At 38.3% G+C, this 18030-nt stretch overlaps 1 protein-coding gene across 1 annotated transcript in view; it reads right to left on the bottom strand.

Moving 5' to 3' along the window:
* LOC107709920 (polypeptide N-acetylgalactosaminyltransferase 18-like) overlaps positions 1–18030 on the bottom strand; it is a 132453-nt gene that overhangs the window by 22867 nt on the left and 91556 nt on the right. The window contains exons 7-8 of the mRNA XM_016514585.1: positions 12491–12676; positions 8082–8177 (exon numbers count right to left, since the gene is read on the bottom strand). Coding sequence (XP_016370071.1) covers positions 8082–8177; positions 12491–12676 — 282 coding nt within the window. The remainder of the gene's footprint in view (positions 1–8081; positions 8178–12490; positions 12677–18030) is intronic.

The raw sequence follows: 18030 nt of genomic DNA, 5'->3' as shown, positions 1-18030 counted from the left end.
AAATGTTTCTCTAAACCTCCTTTTCCCCTAAATCAACTTTCCTTTTCAGCTGATGCCAAATTTCAGCAGACCCCCAAATATGATCTTATTGTATGATCTCTATATGTTAATATAACTAAACGTAAATAATTTTGAAACTATATACACCCACACATTATATAGACATGTTAAATTAGCTTGATATGTATTTAATGTTAATATATATTTAATATTTAATGTCAATGAATTAACACCCTAAAATACACTTTGTAATTTAAAAAAAAAGTTTTTTATTTTATTTTTGTTAAATTAGCATGATATGTATTTAATGTTAATATATATTTAATATTTAATGTCAATTAATTAACAGCCTAAAATACACTTTGTAATAAAAAAAAAAAAATTGTATTTTATTTTTGTCAAATTAGCTTGATATGTATTTAATGTTAATATATATTTAATATTTAATGTCAATGAATGAACACCCTAAAATACACTTTGTAATAAAAAAAAAAAGTTTATTTTTTTATTTTTTATTATTTATTTTTAAGTTTTTCAAGGACTCTCTATCACCCCTTACAGCCCCCTGGGGGTCCCTGGACCACAGTTTAAAACCCCCTGACATGCACATATTTATGGCCATGTGGGAAATGAAAAATAATGTTAACCAGTTGCCACTTATCTGTTTATGTACTGTTTTATGCCACAGTTTTTGTTAACTGAGCTTTTCAAAACATTTGATATCCAATAATCAGCATATTAATGTCAGCTAATGTTAATGTTAATGTAAAAGTTTACAGCAATATTAGAAAACAGAGTTAGATTTGAAACAGAAGCATTATCAAAAACAAAATCTTATAATGATCAATAAAGACAAAAGCCTGTACAGGCAGGTAAATCTGAAAATCAAACAGCAAATTACAGCGTATCTTGAAGATTAATGAAAAGGACAGCCATTTCTGTAAAAACCCTGCCCTGGTCTACAACATTCAGAGAAAAACAAGGACAGCAAGCCATTGCAATTATCATGCTGGTTGGAACTGTTAATAGAACAGCACCTCAAAGGGAAACCACGCTGACCACCTCATGTCCTAATGATGACTCACATTCTCAATCCACCATTTCAGATGTAAGTGCTGCATTATTGTAGTGAAAATCATAATTGATGACTCCTTTGGTTTTGTAATTGCAATTATTAATTTTGACATTCAATATTATACTTATTTGTGTGGTAATTTGATGTTCATTCCCGTTATAAACAAATACAGCTTTCACAGAATATTATAACGTGACAGATTTGGTGTCTTGATCTTGTAGTTACTCAATTACTCAATGACTCAGTGTCTGGACCGAGGTCTTAGGTGTTTGGTCTTGACTGTCACTGCAGAATAAATCTTTTGTGTCTATGCCAATGTACCATCTTTTTGAATGTCTTTTGTGTTCTATTTTTGTGTCCTATTATGAATGTGGAAAAAAAACTACCACCTAGCATACTGTTCAGACTTATTAAAAGACTTCTTAAAAGAATTTGAATTTTTATTCTTAAAAGACTATTTTAATGATCTAAAGAACCTTTTTTTCCACTGTAAAGAACCTTTTGTGCAATGGAAAGGTTCCATGGATGTTAAAGGTTCTTCATGGAACCATCAATGCCAATAAAGATCTTTTATTTTTAAGAGTGTAGGCAAAGTTAAACACCTCTAGCCATTGCTTTTATGTGCTCAGCAGATGTCTGTGACTGGTCACAATGCTCAATTTCTCCAAAAAAACAAACACCGATACAACATTTTGAGTCAGCGGGAGAAGAACTAAACGCAATGGTTTACATATTTCACACCCAACTAATAATAGAAGCCATATTCAGAATCTGAATTATTATTTCAGTCAGTGGTGTATAAAGTACCATACTCAAGTAAAAGTGTTCAGTTTTAACTCTTTCTTCCATTTTGTATTTTTGGGTAAGAATAAGAAGCACTTCATCCGGTACTTAGTGTCTTTCATTCCAACATAAGAAAACATTTCTGGAATCTGCATCTGAAATAGCATTTAGATGTATTTACACAGTTTATGTATCTCAAAGGAGACATGGATGCATTTAAACTGCAGTTACAGATGGATAAATAATATTTTGTTTTTATCATAAAACGTTGAATACTGATATTTGAAATAATTTAAAACATGAACAAAATTGTTGAAATGTGAAATTAAAACCGCCAGTAGGTGGCAGCAAGTGACTGTTAATGAGTGAGTCATTGAGATTCAACCGATTCATTCAAACGACCTTACCATATTATCGCAGACGACGCTGTATCACACACCCCGGACTCGACTTGAGAGAAAAATGAATCATCCGCGGTTGAGCGCGCACTTGTTTGCATGAGCAAAGGTGTTTTTAGGAGTCTAACTTGCAAATGCCAGACCACTGATTCGTCAAACCTGCTTTCCTGCAGTCCGTGTTCTTCTGACTTCTGACTATTTTGTAGTAAGTAACGAATATGCTTCAGGGGAAATGTATTGGAGTAAAAGTATAGATTTTAATTAGGAAATGTAGTTGAGTAAAAGTAAAAGTTGGCTGAAATTTAAAAACTCGAGTAAAGTATAGATACTCCCAAAAAATACTTAAGTACTGTAACGTAGTATTATTACAATACACCACTGTTTTCAGTTAATTGTCAAGCACATGTCTGCTTCAAAAACGACAGCAGGCTGCACTAGCTGTCACCTAGCACTGCTGTTTCACAAATCTTTCCTGAACAGTGCGCTATTCTCAGAACGGAGGGAGCGAAGGGTCTGAACTAATTTCCTTGGGAACAGCTCTGTCTTGCCATATTTTACATGTTCAGTAGTGTGTTCATGTGTGCACAGGTTTGAGACGTTTGCCAAGAACTTCCTGTTTTTGTATGAGCTCCACTGTCAAAAAAACCCATCCCTGCTGTTCGGAAGGTAAAAACAAGTCTGCCTGCACTGCATTTTGCACATACTTCAAATGTTAGGAAAGTAACACCTTTGGACAGAATCATTGAACACTGAGCATTGAGATGTTAGAAATGGAAATAAGTTGTTGTTGTTGAAGGGGCATTGTATCTCTGTCATTAGCATCAAAAGTATATTTAGCTATTTTATTTTGTATCCTTAAATATAATATGCTGATGTGAACATTTTTGTGAAATCCCCCTCAAAATTAGGAAATGTAGTTGAGTAAAAGTAAAAGTTGGCTGAAATTTAAAAACTTGAGTAAAGTATAGATACTCCCAAAAAATACTTAAGTACTGTAACGTAGTATTATTACAATACACCACTGTTTTCAGTTAATTGTCAAGCACATGTCTGCTTCAAAAACGACAGCAGGCTGCACTAGCTGTCACCTAGCACTGCTGTTTCACAAATCTTTCCTGAACAGTGCGCTATTCTCAGAACGGAGGGAGCGAAGGGTCTGAACTAATTTCCTTGGGAACAGCTCTGTCTTGCCATATTTTACATGTTCAGTAGTGTGTTCATGTGTGCACAGGTTTGAGACGTTTGCCAAGAACTTCCTGTTTTTGTATGAGCTCCACTGTCAAAAAACCCCATCCCTGCTGTTCGGAAGGTAAAAACAAGTCTGCCTGCACTGCATTTTGCACATACTTCAAATGTTAGGAAAGTAACACCTTTGGACAGAATCATTGAACACTGAGCATTGAGATGTTAGAAATGGAAATAAGTTGTTGTTGTTGAAGGGGCATTGTATCTCTGTCATTAGCATCTAAAGTATATTTAGCTATTTTATTTTGTATCCTTAAATATAATATGCTGATGTGAACACATTTTTGTGAAATCCCCCTCAAAAAAGCACTGCCATGAGATGAGTCCTGATTATAAATTCAACAGGGGCCTTGTGATAGGTAAGACAAAGCCAATCTGGATGTGACGGGAGCAGAACAGAAAGAGAAAAAATATGACTATTATTGCTTAAAATCATCAACCTAGCACACAAATAATTACATATTCCACACATCAACAAAGTGCAATATGCTATTATTTATCCTATACAATGTTCTGTCAAGCAATTCAGACTTCTAATTAAATTTTTTTTCATTGACTAATAAAAATTTGCATTGTATTTTTTGCTTGTTTGTCCCTTGCAATTTGTCACTATATTTTCTTTTCAACCCAAAATAGATTTTATGTTTCCTTCTCAGACAAACTGCCATTTTTGCCTGGGCTTGGTGCTAATTTCATAGCTTCTTCCTCTAATTTCGTTATATTTTGAATTTATGCAAATGCAGAAGTCTCGGGTTTTTTTACAATCAATGAAACAATGAAAGAAGTGTCCTCTTGAGTATAAAATGTACACTTAAATTGTAAATCCGGATTTATCACTGAAACTAAATCATTGACAACACTGTAATCATACAGTCACATATTGCATTGGCCAATACTCACACTGGTTAACTAGTTATTAAAAATTGTAATAGCAAGTGTAAATTATCTCTTCATGGTGAACCATTGTGTTTAAGTTGTCAGTATGAAGTAGACACTTTTGTATGTTGGTACTGTAGGCTGCGCTACAAATAATTATGATCCATCATTTTGATGGACTGGGTTATGTATTTAGATAACATGTATGCTATGTTATCCATTCTGTAACAGTGATAATTAATGCCTTTGTCATTTTCAAATCATGCTGCTGTCAAGTACACCTGGGAAACTTCTGAGTAAGGCATTTTGTAATTCATAACATCATAAAAGTCAAGTTAAAAACTTAACACTAATTGTCCGTCAGCTGAACCATACATCATACCTATAAAATGATAAAATTAATATGTCATTCAAAATTAAAATAGCTTGCAAAATCATTCATTATAATTCACTACAGACTTATACAGATCTCTACATAATATTATAGATCAGTGTTTCCACAATATTTCAAATTGACACAATTATTACTAATAAACTGAATGTGTTTTAAATACACAATAACCATGTTTATTTTTCTATCATCAATAAATCCAATTTATGTCAGTATCATACAATTTATCTAACTGAATATTGCTTGTTTCACAGCTAGCCATTTCTTTTCAAATGCATTTTGAAAATGTTTATTTAAATAAAATCAAATAGATGCAAATAGTTAATAATAAACTATGCCATGATTTCTGAGTGCAGAAATGTTAACTGTTTCTTACCAGTTGCATTTATGTATGATATAAGTTTAGTTTATGTTAAAACTGTAATCCAAATGAATGGAAGTTTTATATTCAAATACATAAATCCTAAATTTAGGCTTACATATTTATGCATTTTTTGGAGTTAGCTTGTGAACTGCCAACATACAAAGCCGTGCAAATTAATGTCAGCTAAAGATTTGCTACGGTTTGTGGTGATGTGGTTTTCAATAGCATTCTATGTACAGTTAACATCACTGCCAAGCAGTAAAAAAAAAAATCTGTAATGCTGTCACTCAGACATTAATAAACACCATTGTTATATTTCCATATTTTGCGGTGATGTTTAGGCCTCCTCCGACTACCCCCAGAGTCTCAAAGATATTGGCAGAAAGCTCTGGAAAATCAAACAGCCACCCCTGCAGAAAAACACTTATGACTATCATCCAGCCCACTCTTTCTGCCGCTCTATTGTGTTTGACCGTGTACTGTCTGTTTCTCATATAAAGGCAACGTGCAGTTTCACTACTTCAAACTCTTTCGTGGATGAGGTTGTAATACTCATAGTTCAGACAACAAAGTATTAACCACCAAGAAGGACATTTTCATTGCTGAGGTTGCTCCATTATAGCTCAAGAGACTTTGGAGTTCTCAGTTATTTCTCATTTCATCTCAGATATTTCTAAAATACCCGAGAAGAAAAATATCCATTTGCTCTCTATTTAATCGCATTGCTGTCTGGGAGAAACAGTTCAGATACTAAAGAGATCTCATTTGCAATTTGTATTTTCTAAGGGCACAGACACTAAATCAGATTGCTATTTTCGTGATCCATACTTATCTGTTTTCTGGGCACGTAACTGTTTATCTGGATTAGCTAGATTATTTTTCCTCTGTTTCAACAGAAAACAGAATTAATAAAAATGATCAAACCAGAAGAAAACAGCAAACAAATGTTTCTCTTTCCTTTTAGTAAGCTGTTGAACACCTCAGCTGTTCTAAACTACATCTGCTGAAAATTCAATGGTGATTTGTGAGCCTAAAAATTCATCAGTATTGAAAAACTAATTTCTCACCTGTGCATTTTATAGGCTAATTCTGCTGCAACCAAGCTTGTTGTGTTCTGGGAATCATTATGCTTCCATAACCTCTTTCCTGTCTTATTCAGCACCTTCTCTGCTGGATCAGGTGTTGCAGCATGCACCTTCTATGACTTATTGTTCACCCTTTTCTTGTCCTTTACCATCTTGAGTGGCATCATCAGCTCTAGTGCTGCTCTCTGAGGATATGAGAGCACTACAGATCCTTCCATGTCACACCTGAAACCGTTCAGTTTCCTTTCTCTCTAAATATTACATCATCTAACTTATCTTTTATTAATTTGACCATAATATTCAGTTAATTTTGAAGAGTTTATTTGGTCAGCGTCATCATTGCCTCCTGAAAGAAGCTACACAAAGGGGTTTTGCAGGGCATTTTTGAAACAAGCTGGCCATGTCAAGATAACCTGTATTCTACTGAACATTAAAGAAGAACATTAAAGAACACTGCCTTCCTCATCGGGTCGACGAGTGGGAACATGACTATAGCAAAGAGCTTTTTTCACACGTGTAACAAATGTGTGATATATTTTGTGCACCAGTGCCTAAAAAAATATTTTGAATGTTTTTGCATTCGGTGTCCCTTCGTCTAGAAATTCTTTGAATATTCTGCTTTTAAATAGTTATAGACATTTAACAAAAACATTGCACTGAAACATTTAAACTTACATTCATCAGTGCTAATCTTAGCTTAGTGTCAAATTTCCTTCTCAACACATTATTTAAACTGTATTATTGCACACCTGTGTATAGGCCAAACATACAGTACATACAAGCGGCATATATTACATAGCAAATCTCAACTCTGTGATTTTTTATTTGGTCACAAAATGCAACTATATTATCAACCAACTGTTTATAGCTGAATATATAAGTATGTCCAACTTTTTGCATACATACAGTATACTCATGTAGGGTGATTTATATACAGGTATATATATATATATATATATATACTTACTGTATATATATACACTGATGAGTCTTTACATTATGGTAATTGGAGGACCTGCTGGTACCGGACACCCCATGAGACCTATTGCCACCTCATCAAATCAATGCCTCGCCGCGAGGCTGCTGGGCTAAAGGAGGTCCTACAGGTTATTGGTCATATTGTAATGGCTCATCAGTGTGTGTGTGTGTGTATATATATATATATATATATATTTATTTATACACAGTATGTACAGGTCAGGGGTCATAATTGTGAACATGAGTCATTACATTATGATCACCCCCAGCCTAGAGCAATGATTGCACCTGGCAACCAAATGGTGCTGCAGGTGCAGTTCACAGAGCAGTATATATACCACCCAAGGACCGGCTTTCAGTCAGTAGAGTGTTCAGTGTCAGAATGGGAAAAGCTGCCGATTTATTGGACAAATTGTGATGGCATGGCACCTCGGAACTTCAATCTCAGAAACGGCGCATCTTGTGGGTTGTTCACATGCCGCTGTAGTGCGTACGTATTATAGTGTGTAGTGCATACGCATTGTTCACAGTGACCGGAGGGCCACAGTGTGACAAATCACCAGCAGCCACAACAGTGGTGACCAGGGCAATGTGTCACAGCACAAAGTTCATCGCAGCCTTCTGCGTATGGGCCTGCGTAGTCGACCACCCAGCCGGGTCCCCATGCTAACTGCACGCCATTGCCAACAACGCATAAAATGGGCCCAAGATCATATATATAGGTCAGGGATCATAATTGTGTACATTTTTATCATGTTATTTTGTTTAGAATTAACCACACTAAATGCATTAAACTGACCGCCCTAATAAAACACCAACATAGAAGAGAACCAATGTCACAGTCACTCCACTGATGCAGGTGATCAGAGCGAGATAGGCAACTCACCTGAGGTGACATCCCGTGACAAAGGTAAAGGATGGGAATGTTGTCAGTATCTGGCCCTTGGTCGAGACACAAGTCAGTCTTCAGAGAGTTTCTCAGCTGAGAGAAAAATAAAATTGACGGTTTAGCATCAGCAGAATTAAGTGGTCAATCAAGTGCATGTCATTTTTTGCTGTCGTCCCTCTCTTTCACATACAGCAGATAAAACTCAAGGCTGTTTCTCACTTGCATCGTAATGCGGTTCAATTCTCTTCCCAATTACAGGTTCTAATTATAAAATTCATTTTCATAAGTGTATGCACACTCATGAATCATCTAAATTACATTCCAGCCAAAGTCCTTGGTGAAGTAAAAGAGCTGTACTTTCCCGCCTTCCACGAATAACTTGAACTCACTGCTTTTCTGTTTACCTGATTTTACCTCTAGAGTATAAAGAGCCTATTAGTAAAATCATTTCATGCAGAGCCTCAAAAACTATTTTTCTCCATAGACTTCAAAGTGTATTGCAACTGTTACGTCTAATGAAAATAATGTCTAAACACATGGCTGTATCGGTGACAACAGAATTCCTAGAGGAGGACTTCAATGGATTGTATCTCTGTTTTGGCATTTTCCGTTGGATTCAGCTGAATACTGCTGTGCCTTTTATCACTGCGTGCTGAATTTCCAGCCAACATGATTGACAGGCTCATCAAATGCAGTCACTCAGAGTAAAGTAATGAGGGCGAGAGCTATTTCTGAGCCCTTTACTCCCAGAATTCATTTCAATAAGTCTGACCTATTTTCCACAGTTTCTTCCTTTTAAATTGCACCTATGAAAACACATGATGAAATCAAGCACAGAATGATCACCTCAGCCAGACAGCCTGTTTCTGCATCAATACTGAGGAGTCAAGTGCATTATTATTTAGTCTAGTAGGAAATAAAAAGCGAATGAATTGTTAGGACTTGACTTGCATGGCTAATGTAAACAGTACGGGTGAGTCGCGCTTCGATGGCTAGCGGTGCATTGTGCAGGCATCATTTTGTCAAGCAAATTGGAAAATCCTCTTCAGACGCCTTGGACGGAACAGCGAGTGGGTGTCACACGTGGCGAGCGCTGCTCTCAAATCCAGCCTCAATGGTACAATATCTGGGCATTCACAATGAGCTGTAGCTTATTCAGCACTCACAGGAGTCACGGTTAAAGCATTAGCCAGTGTGAAGAGAAACTGTCTTGCAACTGCCACTGCTCTGACTGGACTAATCTTTTCACATGCAGGGTTTTATTACAACACAATTTGATTCCAGATAACACTGCACTGCTGGGAAATGAATCTATCTGACAAAATATACAGTTATTTGCACAGTATCTGAACTCTTTATTTGCTCTTTTCATGTGCTGAGCATTTCGATCTCGACGCAGCGTCTCGTTCCCTCGGGGAACCATGGTTACATACGTAACCTAGAGACGTTTTATTTGAACTGAATACATTAACATGCCAGTAAAAATCAAAGTAGTTATGGTAACTGTCTTTTATCATAATTAAGTGAACACAAGGGTAATATTAAATATTTTCATTATTTTGGTTTGAGCAGATGTTGCCATTTTGAAATGTCCCTGGTTGCTATGCACTAACATCTAACAACTGGTACTTCATTAAGGAACTGTATTTTCCTTTCTAAAACTGAGATGTTTCAATACAAATTTAGTTTTAACTATAATACATTTATAGGTTTTTCCAATGTCCTTAATATCATTTCCAGTATTTTGTAATTTAAATAACAAAAGCTAGTTTCTTAAAGGGATATTCCACTCAAAATGGAATAAGATATTTTGAAGAATGTTGCTAACTAAACATTGGTTTTGGTTCCCATTGACTTCCACTGTAGGGACAAAAAATTTGGCTATTAACATTCTTCAAAATATCTTCTTTCGTGTTCAGCAGAAGAAATAAATGCACAAAGGTTTGTAATGACATAAGGGTGAGTAAATTGTGACAGAATTGATGCTATTTCCACTGCATGTTGTACCTACCAATGACCTTTAGTCATGACTATAATCATAATACCGTACAACCTTTTGTCCTCACAAGGAAGGAAGAGATTATCAGACTGGAGATTTAAAATCAGGCTGAATTGCCATATTATAGCAGTGATTTAAGAAAATACAGCATTGAGCTCCATACCTCTGGATCTGAAATAGCAAAGAGCATCTCAGTTCATGTTGCTCAGCACACTAGAGTCATGTCTTTGTTCCTGCATCAACAGTCACTTCCCTTTCTCCCTTTCCCTCCTCTCAACATTCAGCTTGGGTCTGGGAATCAGCTGCAATCTCACAACGCCTTCCGCTTTCACCAGATCTTAATTGCTGTCTCGCTGATAAATGCACAAGCAGGGCCAAAGCTCCCTAAATAAATGGAGCACTGTAACATATGGTTGGAAGCAGAGCTGAGGGCTGGAGAACTATAAATTAGGTAATGGCTGCTTAATAGACAATAACAACTGTATTTCTCTATGCATTCTAATCACTTTTCTACAGTCTTTATAATCAAATTTGCTTTCCATTTATTCAAGTTATGTATGACTGTACAGTACTGACAGTGGGCATAATTTTTGATTTCTGACAACGGAAACAGAGTGTTTATGGGTCACTCCTGTTCCTGTTTTAACTTGGTAACTGAAAGAAAAAAAAAAGAAGAAAAAAATCCTTATGTACGGTAATTTAAGAAAGTACTTCTATAAAAGGGTATATTAGACTTTCAGAAATATGCTCTGTTCAAGCTCAGCCAGAAAGTTGGTTATAAATGACTTTGAGAACTTTTATACTATTTTCAAGAAATATTTAATTGTAATTATTTAAAACATGTAATGTGTTACAACCATTAAGTAAAATTAATAACATAATTTCCTTACACCTTTTATATACGTGAGTAGATGTGAGTACACATTTTTTATTCTTTATTTAAACAAAACAAAAGAACAATGACTACAGATCACAAAAAATGCATTCCAACACATACATGTACCTAAATAATTAAATAAAGAAATACTTGAAAGAAATATTGAAAGAAAAGAAAAAAAAAAAAAATAAATAAAATATCACCATATGCCATTCTGAAACCATTGACAGATTATCAGAGATCCATTAAAAAAACAAAAAAGCTCTTACGGGCAGCATAAGTAAGGAGATTATTCAACTTGCTATTTCATATACTCTGTATATATTATTATCAGCAACACTAACAAAAGATAAAGTGGATAAAGTCAATTAAACATTTCAATTAATAACTCATGCTATTTTTACAAATATCATGAATTATAAATTAATAAGGATATATAAGTGGATAAAAAGAATTAAACTCATTGTCTAGCCTTCCAGCATGTAATAAAAAGCCCTAAAATGATCCAGAATACTGCAGCATACCTTGTCTTCAGTGAACCCAAAAGGGCTCCCTTCACACCTCCTTTCTCTCGCAACACCGGTTGCCAATTTCTACCCACATCAGATTCAAGCCACTGATGTTGCCATATAAAATCTGCACCCTCCTACACACACTCACTTTTACACATCTATGCTTCCTCTGAGACTGCTGGGGTCTGTGAATGAGAGGCGCTTGTGCTACCATAACAATGAGGCACTTTCCAGAACATTCAAGTTCACTGTTCCTTGATGGTGGAATATTGCAAATGTCACCAGAACAATCCTATCCACCTAATTTTTCAATGCGGCAGTAAGCTGTTTTCTGTGAGTGTGCGAGACTTCCAATTCATTAGCCGCTGTAGGGAAATAACGAGAAGAATATCAAAGTGTAGTAAACTGTAAAACTGTTTGCGCTACAAACTAGTGTGCTTATAATTAAGCAAATAATAATAATTCAGCAAATAATACACCTAGAACGTAAAAATATGCAATCTACTCCACTTTACTGCAACACTGCAGATTTAAAAATTGAAATTTGCGGGGGGGGGTTTAGCTAAAATGTTGCACCATGACATATCAGTAACACGTCTTCAAGCGATATTAAAGACACAAGGCAGAGTTCACCTAATTTAAGCTTTCAAATGCAACAAAATTTGCATGAGTTTGCATTTCCAGTCTCCTGCATTCACATGCATATATATATATATATATGGAAGTCAATGGAATTAAAATTTTAGTGTGACCACCCCTTAAATCTTACAGAAACATCTGAATAGACAACATTTGATTATTGACAAATTAATTACAATATAAAAAACAGTACTCCTATGAAACTTAACCCCTAAATCTTGAACTGCAACTTTTCTCCTTTGTCTCCTTTGGATAAATTGTGTTTTGGCATTCCTCATTTATAAGACATGTTGGATAAAAGCATCTGCTACTTAAGCGAATATAAATGTCAACATGACTTTCTAGCAGTATGTACAGTAGCTGATATAATAGACCTCACCTCTTGTGGAATGTTCCAGGCCATGTAGACGTGGCTTTTAAACTCATCCATCCACACTTCAGCCACTCTCAGAGCATTTCTGCGCACGTGGGCAGTGAGATCCTCGGTGTAGGGTTTGTGGGCGCGCTCAATATGGGCGATACGGGCACAGGGCAACACCTCCACACTTCCTCCACACTGCCACACCTACACACACACACACACAAAGAATCTAAATAAGAAAGCATCTTCATGCTGAGAAATAAAAAAGGCACAATTCTTGGCAAGACAGATCTACTCGCTGGACCAGACTGAGGAGCAGATGAAGTGCAGAAGCTTGTATGAAGATCTTGCATAACACTTGTGTCTCTAAGACTAAAGCTTATTTGAACCTCTTAAGAACACCCAAACATGAGACCCTAAAGAGTCTGAAAGGGAATTTAATATACTGTATGTGGCCTGTGCAGTAAATAAGATTTAGGTAATGAATGTACCCAGGCATGTGAACCCTGACTTGGTTCCAAAACCGAGTGAGGCAGCTGTCGTCTATGGCAGTAGCCTAACACAGATGGAAGCTCATAAGTGACTGATTTGGAAAACTCTATATAGACAGCAACTCTGTGCAATATTCAAATAGAGCTTCACATGTGAAGCAGAGTTTAGAGTTAGCATGTTGCTAAGCTAACCATCAGCTTGTCAGACACAAATCAGAGCACACAAATACTGATTAAATAGTAAATTTTTAATGAGATCAAACAATTTTTCAATAGTTCTTAATATTTAATGAATTATACCTTTGTGAAAAAGTAGGCACACTTTAGCATACTTTTAAAAAGAGCACTTATTCCTGAAAGAATATACTTAAGTGCTTTTAAATTAAAATGTATTATGGTTTAAATAGAGTGGTTTTTGACCCAATTACGTAAGACTTAAAAGTCAAACTTACATATTAAGTAATACTTAAGTAATAAGCATATTTTCATGTGTAATTTAATAATTACGTACAGTCAAATGTGCTGACAAGCATTTATTTTAAACTAAAAATACTTTAATGTTTTTTTTTCTGTTGAATCTTGTATGTCATGCATTTAATATATTTGTTATTACACATTGTAATGATGCAGTTGCAATTTAGTACATTTGAAATATATTAACTTTAATATTGGAGAATACAACTACAGTTAAAATTATACTTTACATGCACTTTGGTATTTTTAAACAAGTGTTCTTCTTTAAAGCACGGCAAAAGATTATTTTAAAAATCATGATTTAAAATGTACTTCAAAGTAAAAAAATAATAAATAAAAAGTGTAATCTCTGTATGTATACGTAAAATAAAATGAACATTTTATTTATTTATTTATTTATTTACTCTTAATAATAGACATTTATCTCAGTTTACCAACCATTTTGGATTTATCTGTCACTGAACAGGTCACATATTTATGATGCCTCAAAAACGCCATGGCAGTCAGATAAGTCTTGAAATTGAGCTTACTGTGTATGTCCTGCTGGAAGAAAAAAAAAAAAAACAGGGAATTCTGGCTCATACTATTCACCAGCAACTAGCAACACCATTCAACCTAGTTGAACAGGCTGAATGACCAATGAAGTCTTAGTAGTTTACTAAAAGAGTGGGTAGACGATTTCGGAGAGGTTAGCAATAGCAAGCTAGCTTTGAAAGCATAAGATTCCACCCTCCCTGCATAATCACTCTGCAAAGCCACACCTCCTCCAAAACACATGACACGATGAGAGACGGCGTTGATGGAGGGTTGAATGCACTGCTGTCAGATTACCTCATGTTTCATTCACCGGTGAGAAAACATACAAAGCGCATAATATTAAAATAATAATGCCTTCCATTCTTGCTCGGTCTGCAATAGCATAATGGAATGTGCTGATGACATATCATGTCTGTGTGGAGTCTACAGGGTGTATAGAGGTATGCAAATACATAAGTTGTCAGGCAGGTAGGACAGCCTATCGTAGCCCTCGGACCAAGGGATATGATTGGACGAACATTTTATGGTCCTACATCTTCCACAGACAATATAAATACATACAAATACATTTAGACCATGTAACATAGTGATTGCTATTAGAATGTGAAGAGAATTTCAACCAGCATAACAAAAAATGTTTTTGAACCAAATCACCTACCCTGCTTTTAAAAACTATGTTGGGGACAACAGCACAGCAGTATCCTAATCTGTTCAAAACATAAGAGCGCACTGGTGAAAAGCTATGCTGTATTGTTTTAAAAAATTATAAAGCTACCAACCCAGTCTCATAAAAATACGTACCTCTGGGTACTTTTCTGCAACACCGTTTTTACGTACCTTACTCCACGTTTCAACAAATGCAAAACTGATATAAAAACACATTTTTTGATGCAACCGTGCCATTTTTACTTCCTTATATGCAATTTGAACTGTTTTGTCGAACCGTAGTTACACAGGATTTGAACCGGAGTTCCTCACCTCTTAAGTATGTCTCCGTACTCCGTGAGCTACCGAACAAACCTATCGTCTATGAAAACCCATTAATATGAAGCTGGATATGTGCGGTGCTAACATTCAAAAGCATCAGTTTTCAAATCTCCCAGCATATTAAAAATGTTTTGAAGTCACAACATAATACTCTTCAAGTAATTGTGCGAAAATTACGCTTTATTAATCGAAACCCTGTAAATCATACTTTGTGTGAAAATAATTTAAAAGGTTTCGAAGTTTTACTGCCTCTAGTGTTCATTTCTTTTGGAAACTGCAGTGATATGTACTTATTGGTACGTATTTCGCCTCTCGCGGAAAAGTGCCCCCAGGTACGTTTTTGCCATGAGACCGGGTAGAAAGCTACATAGGGCAAAAGGCTCTTACAACAACAATAAAATATGTACCCAACTACTATCTATATGTAGACAAAACTTCCATTGCCCTGTCAAGATGAGAACTGCATTTTGAAGGCACTGTTATGGTCAGCCAATTTTCAGCAACTACAGTCTGTGGAAAAATATGACAATCTAAGAGGTCAGGACTTCACTTTGAAGCCAGAGGAAAGATATCAAGATTGTGTCGAGTGTATTATGAGGCTGAGCGGGAGAAGCTATCAAGGATGCCCGATATACGCTTCACTCCAGCAGGTGCACTCGTCTCTCAATGTGGGGAGGAAGATGAAGCTGTCGTTATAGCTCAAACAGGACTCCTATCAATGTATTACTCACTTTTAAAGGAGTGTTCACTCCTACAGCCATTTAAAGGTGCCATAGAATGCATTGATACAATATTTTAAATTAAAAGTTAAGGGCAAAAATCTCCAGAAACGGTTTTACATGTCCATTTACAACCCTAGAATGAAATGGTCTGTTTTTACCTTATTTGGAAGGGTCATGAATAATAATGTTGAGCTCTGCTCTGATTGGCTGTTTCACAGTGCGGCTCATTTCAGTAGCTCACACAGCAGGAAGGAAACACAGGGAAAATATATATTTCAATACTGTCTCTCGCAGTTATACAGACCTGGGAGCAAATGAACAATCAACATGGGAAAAGGCACATGGAGAGGGAAAAACACACAGATAAATTCCAGGGGCACAGGTGGGAACTTGGGAGGAGGCTCGGGAGGAGGACGGACATCTGGGAGGGGGCCGGCAGACAGAGTCCAGGGAGTTGACAATGGAGGGAGGAGCCAGGGAGGCGACAGGAAGGACTTCGAGCAGGAGGGGCCAAGCAAGACCCAGGCCACAGCCATGATGGCGGCCCACGGTGGAGCCGTCTGTTTTTACCTTATTTGGAAGGGTCATGAATAATAATGTTGAGCTCTGCTCTGATTGGCTGTTTCACAGTGCGGCTCATTTCAGTAGCTCACACAGCAGGAAGGAAACACAGGGAAAATATATATTTCAATACTGTCTCTCGCAGTTATACAGACCTGGGAGCAAATGAACAATCAACATGGGAAAAGGCACATGGAGAGGGAAAAACACACAGATAAATTCCAGGGGCACAGGTGGGAACTTGGGAGGAGGCTCGGGAGGAGGACGGACATCTGGGAGGGGGCCGGCAGACGGAGTCCAGGGAGTTGACAATGGAGGGAGGAGCCAGGGAGGCGACAGGAAGGACTTCGAGCAGGAGGGGCCAAGCAAGACCCAGGCCACAGCCATGATGGCGGCCCACGGTGGAGCCGACGGAGGGAGAAGCCATGGAGGAGGAAGGGCCGACGACTCCAGGGGGCTGACCAACGGCGGAGGAGCCTGAGGAGGAGACAGAGAGCCGATGAGCCAGGGCGACGGGGAGGATCTGGAGGGCCAAGGCAGAGCAGATGGCGCCGGCGACTGACGCGGAGGCGTGGATACGAAAGGCTGCGGTGGAGCCGAAGGGATGAAGGAGCCTGACGGAGCCGGAGGGAATTTGTGAGCCTCCGGGTTTAACTTGGGACCAGGAGTCCTCTCAGGGCTGGACGTGGGAACAGGAGCCCTCTCAGGGCTAGACTTGGGGACTGGAGCCCTCTCTGGGCTAAACTCGGGAACTGGAGACCTCCTTGGGCTGGACTTGGGGACTGGAGCCCTCTCTGGGCTAAACTCGGGGACTGGGTATCTCTCTCTTCTGGACTGGGAAACGGGAGCCCACTCAGGGCTAAAGTCGGCTTCCAGTGACGAGGAGGATCCGGAGGGCCAAGGCGTAGCAGATGGCACCGGCGACTGACGCGTCGCCATGGATCCGAAAGGCCACGGAGGAGCTGGAGCGACAGAGGACTGAGGAGGAGCTGAAGGAATGAAGGAGCCTGACGGAGCCGGAGGGACGAAGGGACGAGGCGCAGCTGGAGGAGTGGAGTCCCAAGGCACAGGATGGTCGACTCCAGACCAAGGCGAAGCCAGAGGGATGAGAGAGCCCAGCGGAGCTAGTGGACTTCTCGTGGCGGGCTCTGTTGCCGGCTCTCGCACCTTGACTGACGTCACTTGCAGCTCCAGCTCCGTGGCGATCCGTTGCTCTGTCGCTCCATGCAGCAACGACTCGTCGGCCGCGGCGTGCTCGGGCTCTCCGTCAGCAGTGGGCTCGGGCATGCGCGCCGCGCAGTGGGGAGATGGTGGGCTGGGCACTGGGTCCGTAGTGGCACTGGCGAGATCCCCTTCGGGACAGACAGTGAACGGGGATCCGTGTCTCGCCAATTTCCACTCCACAAAGGCGGCGAAACTCGCTCGAGGGCCTTCCTCGGATGACGGCGCTCTGTATGCCAGCAGGAGGAGGAGGTATTCAGGGCGAAGGAGGGGATCCGTGGACACAAAAAACACTGAGCAAAAACGGAAACAAAATGGAGGGAACACACGGAGGTAACTTTTTAGGTCTGGTATTCTGTCACGAACCGCTACTGTGAGGAGCACGGAGCGAGGAACGAGGAGACGTGGAGTAGACTTCAAACAAACAGGCTTTAATTAACATCAATGGAACCAGGAACACACACGTAGCGGGGAAAGACGAACATTCAATACCAGACGGGGAAACTCAGAACAGGACTCACTATAAATACACAGGACTTGACGAGACACACCTGGGAGCAAATGA

The sequence above is a fragment of the Sinocyclocheilus rhinocerous genome, unplaced genomic scaffold (assembly GCF_001515625.1).
Source record: "Sinocyclocheilus rhinocerous isolate Xijiao unplaced genomic scaffold, SAMN03320098_v1.1 scaffold2612, whole genome shotgun sequence".
NCBI classification, from domain to species: domain Eukaryota; kingdom Metazoa; phylum Chordata; class Actinopteri; order Cypriniformes; family Cyprinidae; genus Sinocyclocheilus; species Sinocyclocheilus rhinocerous.
The sequence above is the reverse complement of the archived record's forward strand: the minus strand, read 5'-3'. Positions and strand labels throughout refer to the sequence as shown.